The following is a 12,006-nucleotide window of genomic DNA, read 5'->3' as shown; positions in this document are numbered from 1 at the left end:
ATTAACCGGAATGAAGGATGCTGATAGAGGACTGGGCAGCTCATCAGAAAAAGACACCTCCAGAACTCCTTGAAGGGCAAACTTGTACCTTTTGTCAGAGACTAGAACTTGTACTCCGTTGAGACTGCTGCCTCACCCTGAGTTTTGAAGCTTACCTGTATTGCCCTCTCCCCCACATCTGCAGTGGTCTTTCTGGAGCAGCTTAGGCCTGGCTCTACTCCTCAGTTTAAAACAAGTCAGTGCTCTGCTTCATTGCCAGCAATGGTTCTAAACTATCTGTAGACTAGGCTGGCCTCGAACTCACAGATCCTCCTACTTCTGCCTTTTTTTTTTCCTCATAGAGAAACAAGGTAAAATAATTTGCTTTAGATCATAAAATAGAATCCACTATAACTTCAGAAACTCAGAAAACAGTTGAATGAATGAATCCTTGCATGCATGTCTGAGGTTACTTTTCTCTTGCCTTTTGTGCATCAAGGCACCTGACCTGTATTCTCTTACCACAAGGTTTGTGCACATGGCTTATTTCCATTTATTGGTCAGGACCTAACTTACAAATTCCTTTTAAGAAACCCAGGAGTGGTGCTGGAGAGGTGGCTTAGCGGTTAAGAGCACTGACTGCTCTTCTGAAGGTCCTGAGTTCAATTCCCAGCAATCACATGGTGGCTCACAACCACCTGTAATGAAAATTGACGCCCTCTTCTGGTGTGTCTGAAGACAGCTACAGTGTACTTAGATATAATAATAAATCTTTAAAAAAAAAAAAAAGAAAAGAAAAAAGAAACCCAGGAGTATTTTTACTGAATTATAATATTGAGACTTCCTGTTTGATTCTCCATTGACCCCTGAATTCCATGGGATCCACATCAACAGACATGTACCAGGAAGAGTGTGAGCACTCTAGGAATGTGTATTGAATAAACAAGAGGATACACTTGTTTGTATCCTCTCATCCTTGTGTAGAGCTACATTTGGCTGGTAAAAGTGCCTGCTCTGGCTTCTTTTATCTCTGTTCCCTGTCAGTTTCGGAGACAAGGCAAGATTACCTTCATCTTTATCTCAGCATAAGCACAAGACTCAAATATGTTACCAGCTTCCAGATCTTGAGTAAGAAAGGATTTGGGTAAAATGTCTCTGAGCTTCTTCTGATGCTGCCTAACTTGTGTGTATACCAAGAGAGAATGCTTGGGGGCTGGTGAGATGGCTTAGCGGTTAAGAGCACTGACTGCTCTTCTAAAGGTCCTGAGTTCAAATCCCAACAACCACATGGTGGCTCACAACCATCTTGTAACGAGATCTGCCCTCTTCCGGAGTGTCTGAAGACAGTTACAGTGTACTTACATAAAATAAATAAATAAATCTTTTAAAAAAGAGAGAGGGAGAGAATGCTTGGAATCCAGAAAAATGGCCATTTTACTCCCTATATTGACTCTCACACTTGTGGCTCTTGGTGGCTTTAGCTAAGCTTACAGTTAGTGTTTCTTAAGACAAGATTTCCTGTAGCCTGGACTGGTCTGAAATTCACATTCCATTTGCCTCCGCCTTCCAGATACTGATGTTAGGGGAGTCCACCATCACACAGCTTACCCTGGGCTTTCTTTCTCTCCTAGGACTTTGAATGTGGAAATGATGTGGAGCTTTCTTTTACCAAGAATGGCAAGTGGATGGGCATTGCCTTCCGAATTCAGAAAGAAGCCTTAGGGGGTCAGGCCCTCTACCCTCATGTTCTGGTGAAGAATTGTGCTGTGGAATTTAACTTTGGGCAGAGAGCGGAGCCCTACTGTTCTATTCTCCCAGGGTTCACATTCATCCAGCACCTTCCCCTCAGTGAGCGGATACGGGGCACCATTGGACCAAAGAGCAAAGCAGAGTGTGAGGTAAGTGGAACCAGAAGACTAAATTGGTGGCCACTCCTCCAAGGCAGGGGAGGAACACTAAGTAGTTTGTACATGGTGAAAGGAACAGAAATTTGAGTAAACTTGGGTGCGTGACTTCTTTGTCCCAGCTCCTTGGTTGAGATTGGAGTTGAAAAGCTGCTTTGAATGTGAAGTTCCAAAGGAAAGTGATCACACTACTGTTGGGCAAGGCCTGACTGTAGGGGAAAGAGGCTGCCTCATAGCAGTGCAGGACAGCAGTGCACTCTGCTGCACAGGATTCTTGGAGAAGGCTAAGAAATCCCACCTTCCCACTTAGGGCTACACGCATGACAAGTGGCCTTTGGCTCCATATGGACTACTTTTGTTTCTTTTTGTTTGTTTTTAATGAACTGTGGTCTCTGTAGCCCAGGCTGGCCTTGAATTCATGGTAGTCCTACCCTGATCTTCCAGATGATGTAATTGTGACTTTTTTCTTAAGATATTTATTTTTCATAATAGTTTGTGTTTGTTTCAGAAAGTTAAGAAATATATAGAAATATTTCCAATAATTCTATAGGGATTTGTGACAAATTTGTCTGGAGATTTTGGAATTTATCATGTTTCTGACATTTTTCTACCTATAATTGAGATCTCATGACAAGCAATTTGCTATCCTGTCCTTTTACAGTTAACATTACTTTATGGTCTGTGTCCCGCTGCATGAAAACCTCTCTTTATACCTTTTTTGAGGCAGTCTTACTATGTTACTCAGGTGGGCCTCAAACTCTCGTTTTCTTCTTAGTGCTTCAGCTCTCAGGTAACTGGAACTATAGGTGTGCTCCTCCACATCTGACTTGTAACATTTTAATGGCTTGAAAAGTCATTCCCTTTATATTTAGACTACATACAGTGTTTGTTGAATTCTAAATATGATGATTAAATGGAATTCATGACCTTGTGGGCACACCTCAGTTCTTGTTTTCAGACTCTTAGACTGTACCATTTCTCACACCTGTCCATGGTTCAATCCCAGGCCGTGGGTTTCCCTTTGCCAGTGGCTGCTTCATCCTTCTGCAGCTGCTGTTGGTGGGACTTGACTTGGTGCTTGCCTGTGAGACCGTAGACTCAGAATCTGACAAGCCTTATTCTTTGACTCCCAACAGCAGCACTGAGATAGATGCTATTACTTCCATTTTTCCAGAGGCATCCAGGAGGTTCAGAGTCATCATCATGGGCACCATCAAACCAGGGTGGTACTGTCACCATGCCACATGCTGCTGCTGTTTCACAGCACCCCTTCCCTGTCCTATTCTTGTAGATTCTGATGATGGTAGGCCTGCCTGCTGCCGGCAAGACCACGTGGGCCATCAAACACGCAGCCTCCAACCCTTCCAAGAAATACAACATTCTGGGTACCAATGCCATCATGGATAAGATGCGGGTAAGAATGACCTGTGAGTTTACCTTACTCACCTCCCAGCCTCTGGGTGTTATCCTGTACCTAAGGCTCCACTGACCTTTTATTACCTCTCGCCCACAGGTGATGGGCCTGCGTAGGCAGCGGAACTATGCTGGCCGCTGGGATGTCCTGATCCAGCAGGCCACTCAGTGCCTCAACCGTCTTATTCAGATTGCTGCCCGCAAGAAACGAAACTATATCCTAGATCAGGTACTTGCAACCAGCGGTCCTTGGCAGAGGGGAGGAGACCTAGTTACTGCATGGGGATTCCCCTCCAGCCCTTTTCTCATTTCTCTGTAGCCACTGTGCTGGCCAAGCATACACAATACATGAGGATAGCAATAGACCCTTAATACCACTTTCTAAGCCCTATTTGTGGTGGGGTTTTCGGTCATGACCCAGACCTACTGGCTCATTCATTTTTAGGCAAGAGTCACATAGCCAAATAAAAGAGTCATAGATTTCTTTATGTGTGTAGGTGTTTTGCCTACATATTAGTTTGCTACGTATGTGCCTGGTTCACAGAAGCCAGAAGGGGGCATCAGATCTTTGGTACTGGAGTTATACTTTTGTAAGCTGCCAGTTGCCATGTATGTCGGTTCTGGGCGTGGTCTCCTGGAAAAATAGCTAGTACTCTTTTTTTAAGATTTATTTATTATTATAAATAAGTACACTGTAGTTGTCTTCAGACACACCAGAAAAGGGCGTCCACCATGTGGTTACTGGGATTTGAGCTCAGGACCTTCAGAAGAGCAGTCAGTGCTCTTACCGGCTGAGCCATCTCACCTGCCCCGCAGCTAGTGCTCTTAACCACTGAGCTATTTCTCCAGCCTCAAGAACCAACCAAGATTTCTAAGCCTCACAGGCTTGAACCCCAAGTCTGCTACTTGGTAGTAGACTTGTGGACATTTGTGGACAGCCAACTTTACCATGCGAATCTCATCATCCTAGTTTGCATAATGGAGAGCCTAAGGCCTCTCACACCTCCATAGGACCTAGTTCAGCACAGCTGGTATGGATGTCATTAGTACTCTGCAGAATAAAGAAAGGTTCTCTAGCTCCTCTGGGCACGTCTACATTTCACTTAAGGGTGGGGTTTGGTCAGTTTTGAATTGGAGTAAAAATACTATGTATGGTTTTCAGCATTGTCAAAAGAATGAGTGAGCTAAATAGAGCTTAGAATCCCTGTCACTGATAAATTCCACATGTTTGTTGCCTACACGGCATTTTATTTGCATTTGTTGTGTAGGCTCCATTGAGTTGCAGCAGAGCATGTTTACTTGTCTCGGGTTCTGTGGTTCAGCCTTACATGCATGCTTTCTTAGGAACCTGTTTCTTAAGTCTGTTTGTAAGCAAACAGACCCTGTAAAGCCCCATCATGTAACCTGGCTGAAGTGCCTTCCGTATGTGGCACTGTCTACTTGGTACCATGACTTTAAAAGCCTGATGAAAAGGGAGCTGGTAGCATTGATGACTGGCATACTGGGAAGGAAATTCCCTGGAACCGTGTTAGCCTCACATGAATTGAAGATCCTACACAGGCCAGTTGGCGACAGTATGTAAGCAGTCTGGTTTTCCTTTAGCTCAGCTTTAACAGTAAGGGGTCTACTACTCAGCCTTCTCTCTGAGATGCCTAGCTTGGCTTCTTGTACTGGGAATCAAGCCTGGGACCTTACTTATGCTGGATAAGCATTCTCCCAGTCAAGCTGTATCTTCACTGCTCCTCAGCTCACTCTGCCCTATTCTCCTTGTTAGACCTGTTGGAATATTAGTCTGTCTGTACCCCATTGAGCTTACTGTTCTAAGAGGGTGAACAACAGTGTTAATACCCTAAGGTTCCTCTTTTGGACTCCCCAGAAAGAATTCTTCATATCGCTGCCCAAATTAGCCCAACAGTGGAAGTCATGGTGAGAGATGCCCATGTGTCATTTCTGTCATGCAGTTCAGCCAGGCACAAAGTAGAGCTGATGCAGCCTTCTTAGCTGCTACATCCTTGTTTGGAGCTGGAGTTAGGCCTGGGTTGCACAGATTACCTATGGTCTCCAACCTGCTGACCTCACAGAAGGGGTGCAGATCAGGCCATATGATTCAGATTAACCATAATGCAAAGGCTCCTGCCTTCTGAAGTAAAGAACACAGTTCTCTAGTTAACTCAAGACTAGAGCCATGAGCTGAAGCTCTAGGTCAATGAGGCCAAAAAAGAGGTTTTAAACTAGTGGCTTTTCTTGTTTTAGCCTAGCCTAAACTCCAAAAAGTGTTCCAGAAAATTTAAATTATGAAAAATTTGTTGTATGAATGAGTGTAGGCAAAGGTTTGGAGCACATTTTGGCACTACGACACCATTATCTGTGGCTGTGAGGATTACATTGATAAAGCATAGCTGTCTCGTGGGCAGGGTAGATCTTTAAAAAGACTAGCACTGCATACTCTGCCCCCATAGTCGCAGAATCTCAGCCCAGGTCACATTCCCTGTGGTTAGCTCTTCTGTACCTATTATGTGTCAACTTCAGACATACCCATCCTTGGAAGATAATTCACCTGTACAACCATGCTAAGGCTGAGCAGACAAGATTCTATCTTTGCCAGGCCCCTAGCCAGGCAATCCTAGAATGAGGTTTCTAGCCTGTCCTTACGCTATCATAGGGATTCAAAACTGTGTTTAACAGGACCTGTGTGTTCTAAGAGACAACAGAGTTGCCCAAACCATCTGGAGCTGGGGGCTATAGTCTATAGGACCTTCTTAGAGGCGTGTCAGGGCCTAGGCCAGGCAGCATTGGTCAGTCAGTTGGTTGCATACAACTTTGCTTACTTGGCCTCATATTCAAAGCTTTGGTTCTAGCTGAGCATTATGGTACATATCATGATGACAACACTCAGGAGACAGAAGCAGGCTGATCTCCGAGTTGAGTTCCAGGCCAGCCAGAATTATGTGAGACCCTGATTCAAAATAAAACAAAAAAACTTTGGGTTCTAGTTCCATTCTCATCCCTGTTAGCAGGTGACTCCTCATCCTCATCATTTTATTCCTGAAACAAAGCTAGGGGCAGAGTCAGGCCCCAAAGTAAACTGTCTCTTGTTAACAGGCACTGGAGGGAATTTCCTTTCCTCTACCCCCACTGTCCCCAGAGCCTTAAGCCTGCTTCATTCCTGGCACTCAGACCAGTTCTCTTCCTTCATGTGTACCTTCCACTGGGATTCACCTCAACCCAAAGCAAGCTTTCCTTGCCAGATGTGCTCCTCTGGGTCCTAGCCAAGTTTCTCCTTCTGCCAGACTGGCCCTGTTGCATATGACAAGAAAGAGCAGACAGTAGGCCTTTCAAAGAACTCAGAATGTCAACAGAGGTGCCCATCTATGTTTGCTATGTCCTCGTACCTCAGTCTGTCCCACATGACACTTAGCAAGACCATGTCTAAGAATCCCAGCCCTACCACCTTCCCTTCTGCTCACTTTCTGGAGCCACAACCACTCTGTTAGAGCTGACATCTTCAAGCATTGTAGAACTGAAGGAGCAGGAGCTGGGTGTTCAATCTGTGTGTCTGGAAAAGCTGACTTTGCTGTTGTTCTTGTCTCCTAGCAACAGCCACAGGCCCCACCCCTACCCCCCCAGAGACCACAGAGTGCAGGGCTCGCCCCAGGGCTCTGACCTCATTGTGTTTGCTGTGGTAACAGTCACCAGCAGTTCATTCCCTTTCCTCCAGGAAAGCCACACATGTGCATGGCTCCTCTTTCCTTCCCCTAGCCCAGGAAGCAACAGGGGAGATATACTCCAGACCTGGCTTCTCAGAGAGTTACACATCATCCCAGACAAAGGTCAGCCACTTGTGAGTCTAGTCTATTCTGCCCTCATCCCTCCCATCTTGTTAAAGCTGCAGAGATTGGTCCTTTTGCCAAGGTTACTTCTCCGTTCCTCATTGGAACTTCAGCAGGGCAAGTGTACCATAGCAGATGACCAGAATGTGTTTCTCTGTACCCTCCCAGGTTAGAGGAGTAAGAACAGGATCACTCGTGGGCACCAGATAGAAAGGACCAAGATACCAGCAAATAGGGCCATGGTCACCCTGATACCAACCATTCACTCTGACTTTTGTATCAAGAGGAAACTTAACAGTTTTGCTGAAGGAAGCCAAATGTTTGGTTTTTAGGAAAGGTGCTGAGAAGGACTACAATAGCAAGAACTTAGCTCTGCCCAGTAACTATAACCTGTTTCGGAGGCGGTGGGTGGTTCAAGACAGGGTTTTTCTGTGTATCCCTGGTTTTCCTGGAACTCACTCTGTAGACCAGGATGGACTCGAACTCAGAAATCTACCTGCCTCTTCCTCCCAAGTGCTGGGATTAAAGGCGAGCGCCACCACTGCCCAGCTTATAACCTGTTGCTTGAAATCCCGTGTTACTCAAGGCCACAAATAGTATGCGGGTATATGCCTTTCACCCAATTTGTTGTGCTTCCTTCAGGAAATTCTGGGAGGGGGGAAAATGTTTAGACTAACCCATGGGCTGAGCCAGGGAGCTAGTTTAGTACCACAACAGCCACACCCACAGCTTGGATCTCCCACCAGTCCGCTATGGCATCCCAGCCTCTGCCATTCTGGAAAGGATATATTGTGTCATATCTTCCTTGGACTGAGTCTAGCCTGGTGTTTGCATTGAGAAGCCTCTTAGAACACTGTTGGGCCTGCTGACCATATGTTGAGATCCACCCTGTGTGCTGGCTTCTTTCCTCACCGCATGCCACAAAATCTCCATCTGCAAATCCTTAGCAGACCCAGCAGGAGGGTGATGAGATCTTCATCTCTCAGATGCAACTTGAGGCTCAGACTAATTAGGGGACTTGTCTACAGACTCCCAGATTCTTAATAGTACAGCTGAGATTTCTTCGTGAATCTTTTCCCCCCAAAACTGTGCTCTTTCTGCCCTGCCTCTTGTGTTTTGATTTTGAAGACCTCTGCAGCTTAACTTTTTACTTTGGTCTGGGTTGCTTCAAGTCAACGTCGTGGAGTAAATATCCACAGCACCCCACCCAGTGACAACCATTATCGATAGTGGCTCTTATCCGTTTAGTGCTGGAAGTGAGCTTGGACCCAGAGCTTAAACTTACTCAATCTTCAAAGTAGTGGCCATGAGGCCTTAATACTGATTGCCCTTATAGGGCTTGAAATGCAGTAAATCCACAGTGAGTTGATTTTATGAGTAAGCAACAGGCTGAAGCTCTGACATAGAACCTTGGTCTGCCAAGCTACACCTCTTTTCAAGGTGTCTCCTGCCTCAGAGCTGCCGCTCAAACTTTGTCTTACTTTGTGTTCATCCTCCCATCTCATCCTACCCAGCCTGGCAAAGGACTTGATTGGCACATTGGGGGTATTGGTCACAGATGTTATGGCTGCTCTCAGTCATTACAAGTATTCTGCCAGCAACTGCCTGGGAGGCAGCTGCCTACTGCTGCATAGAAGCAAAACAGCAGTAGCCAGCTGCACTTTGGAAAAGCACAGACTGTCACCTTGTCAGTTTCCCTGGGTAGACTTGTGGGTGAGAGGACCAGGAGAGAAGATGTAACGTATTAATGGAAGCAGTTTGCCCAATTGTCAGGACTGCTGAGTTATGTTCTTCCCGTTGATTGACAATTTAGAAGAAAAAAACACAGGCAGAGAGCATGGTAGCATACATCTTTAATCTCAGCAACTCTGGAGGCAAACACAGGGATTGTCTATGAGTTCAAGGCTAGCCTGGTCTGCATAGTTCCAGGACATGCAGGACTACATGTCTCAAAAAATTTTTAAAATAAAGTTTAGAACTACAATCTTGTCACTCAGGCTGAAGCAGGAGAATTATGAGTTCAGAAGATACTGTGCAGTAGAATTCTGTTCATATCAAGCTAAAGTACTTCTAGGAGTGCCTATGTGAAATACAGTACATGATCTCTGGGAAGTATGGCTGATGCTAGGTGGTTGGTGAGTCTCTTCCCTCAAGCTTTATACCTTGTACAGTGCATACTTTACTACAAACACATAATCCCTTGAGATCAGGGGACAGGATTTGTGAAATATAATGCCAGTAACAAACAGGATTAACAAGGAAAGCTCAGCTGTTGGGAGCCAACCTCTTTGTGTTTCCTAAGTCTCTTCATTTGCTGAGATGGACATGAGTTTAGGAAGTAAAATAGAGCTATTTCCTGAGTCTCTGCCATGAGGATTCCTATTTTACCTTTCTGATTGTTTTCCTGCATAATGCCCTGCAAGAGAGACAGTTCTGAATATCCAATCTCTTGCCTCTTACCTACCTTAGACAAATGTTTATGGGTCAGCTCAGAGACGGAAAATGAGACCATTTGAAGGCTTCCAACGGAAAGCTATTGTAATCTGTCCAACTGATGAGGACCTAAAAGACCGCACAGTAAAGCGAACTGACGAAGAAGGCAAAGATGTCCCAGATCATGCAGTCTTAGAAATGAAAGGTAGGAAATGAGTGGTTGGGGGCCATCTCAACAGCATCCTCAAGACAAAGATTTCTTCACTTTGGCCCCTCTCAGCTCCTTGTGATTCCTTTGTGGTTTGTTCTTTGTTTCTATTTTATGTCTCCCTGTTACCCACATATGAGGGAAAAGGCTTATAGTCTGGGGAAGGACTTTGAGGCTGGATGGGGATAAGTGTCATGAGTGAGAGAAAGTGTGTGTAGAGCCCAAGCTGAAAGGCCTACACCATCTCCCACCTCTGGCACCCAGCACTGGGGCAAGCCTGTTTGCTCTACCGTGGAAGAAGAAGGGGGTACAGCTTCACTTGCCTCTGAAGCACTTTAGAGGTGAGGCTGGAGAGACCAAAATTCCTCTTTGGGGAAGAGTCTCTGTTAGCCCCTGCCAGTGTTTACACCAAGCAATTGAGGTCCCATCTTAACCTTATTCCTTCGACCTTCCTACTCTGGTAAACCAATATTTTGAGGTGAAGAGAGCCAGGCGTCAGAAGGTGCTGACCTGCTCTCCTTTTTTACTTCCTCCTAGCCAACTTCACTTTGCCTGATGTTGGGGACTTCCTAGATGAGGTTCTGTTCATTGAGCTCCAGCGAGAGGAAGCAGACAAGTTGGTGAGGCAATACAATGAGGAAGGCCGGAAGGCTGGCCCACCCCCTGAAAAGCGCTTTGACAACAGAGGTGGTGGCTTCCGAGGCCGTGGGGGTGGCGGCGGTTTCCAGCGTTACGACAACCGAGGCCCTCCTGGAGGCAACCGAGGAGGCTTCCAGAACCGGGGAGGTGGTAGTGGCAGTGGTGGTGGAGGAGGCAACTACCGAGGAGGTGAGACATTTACCTTCTCTAGCCTTGCATTCTAAGGCCAGGCTATGGGAACAGGTTGGTGGGAGTTACTACTCTGCAGCCTGGGGCCTTCCCACTGCCTGGTTTCCCAACTGCACTGCTTCAAAGCCCTTTGACTATTTGCATACAACAGTGCTCTTTTTGTTGGTCTTTCCCTTTCTGACCATATACTCTTTGAGGAATCTTAGAATCCGTCTGTAGATCTCACAAGGGCAAATATTAGGACTGCTTTTTGTTCAAAAGTGAAGGAACAAACTTGGAGCAATTAATCTGCCCATGATCACAGAGCTAAATTGAGCTGGGAGTCCAGTGAGCTAAAATCCAAATTCTTAATAAGTGGTATGGTGTCTGAAGTAAAGTGTGATCACAAATTAACAAACGTGGGGTCAGAGACATCTCCCAGCAGTGAGAAGCACTAGTTGCTCCTCCAGAGGGTTCAGGTTTGGTTCTCAGCAACCACACTGAGCTGCTTACAACTGCCTGTAACTCTAACTCTACAGTATGCAGCCTCTTCATACACATGCCAAGTAAAAGTACCTTTCAAACAAATGTTTAAAACTATGTATCAGACATGTTCTAGACCCTTCAGTGACCAAGGATGCTGTGACCTCATGACACCAAATTGACCGTCATGTAGACAAGCAACTCAGGAAGGGTCCCTGTGGAGCCTGCTTTTGGTGTGTGAGGGTACAGATTGAAGAAAGAGTTGTACAAGCCGGGCAGTGGTGGCACGTGCCTTTCATCCCAGTACTTGGGAGGCAGAAGCAGGTGGATTTCTGAGTTCAAGGCCAGCCAGGGCTACACAGAGAAATCCTGTCTCCAAGGAAACAGTTGTACAATGGCTCAGGAGAGGCCACCACTGAGGTATCACCACTTGGCCCAGCCTGTTGGACTGTAATCTGACTAGCTTGCAGCTGTTTACTGGTGCTTAGCATTGTTCCTGGATACCTTTCTAATTTGTTGAACAGTTACATAGAGCTGGACACATCAAAGGCATCTGTGCCTTGCCTGCTTACAGTCCACTGGAAGACACAGACCTGTGTGCAGACAATGACTCTAGGTGTTGTGTCAGGGCCAGAACAACAAGGAAGCGTGCCAAGGGCCTGGGGAAGCACAAATGGAGCGCCTGCATTTGCTTGCTTTATTGAGCTCAATCTTGGGCATAGCCAGCCATGTTGAGGCCTCTTACGGATTTTCCAATGTAGGTTTCAACCGCAGTGGAGGTGGTGGCTACAACCAAAACCGCTGGGGTAACAACAACCGGGATAACAACAACTCCAACAACCGAGGCAGCTATAACCGGGCTCCTCAGCAACAGCCGCCACCACAGCAACCACCGCCACCACAGCCGCCACCACAGCAACCACCGCCACCACCTAGCTATAGCCCTGCT

The 12,006-nt window shown here is 46.2% G+C and overlaps 1 protein-coding gene across 3 annotated transcripts in view; it reads left to right on the top strand.

The window, feature by feature from the left end:
- Hnrnpul1 (heterogeneous nuclear ribonucleoprotein U like 1) overlaps nucleotides 1-12,006 on the top strand; it is a 35,092-nt gene that overhangs the window by 19,995 nt on the left and 3,091 nt on the right. For all 3 annotated transcript variants that reach the window (XM_031385798.1, XM_031385800.1, XM_031385799.1), the window contains exons 8-13: nucleotides 1,611-1,877; nucleotides 3,175-3,297; nucleotides 3,397-3,525; nucleotides 9,596-9,764; nucleotides 10,305-10,595; nucleotides 11,819-11,939. In XM_031385798.1, coding sequence (XP_031241658.1) covers nucleotides 1,611-1,877; nucleotides 3,175-3,297; nucleotides 3,397-3,525; nucleotides 9,596-9,764; nucleotides 10,305-10,595; nucleotides 11,819-11,939 — 1,100 coding nt within the window. The remainder of the gene's footprint in view (nucleotides 1-1,610; nucleotides 1,878-3,174; nucleotides 3,298-3,396; nucleotides 3,526-9,595; nucleotides 9,765-10,304; nucleotides 10,596-11,818; nucleotides 11,940-12,006) is intronic.

The sequence above is a fragment of the Mastomys coucha genome, unplaced genomic scaffold, assembly GCF_008632895.1.
Source record: "Mastomys coucha isolate ucsf_1 unplaced genomic scaffold, UCSF_Mcou_1 pScaffold21, whole genome shotgun sequence".
NCBI lineage: Eukaryota > Metazoa > Chordata > Mammalia > Rodentia > Muridae > Mastomys > Mastomys coucha.
This window is presented reverse-complemented; position numbering and strand designations above follow the sequence as displayed.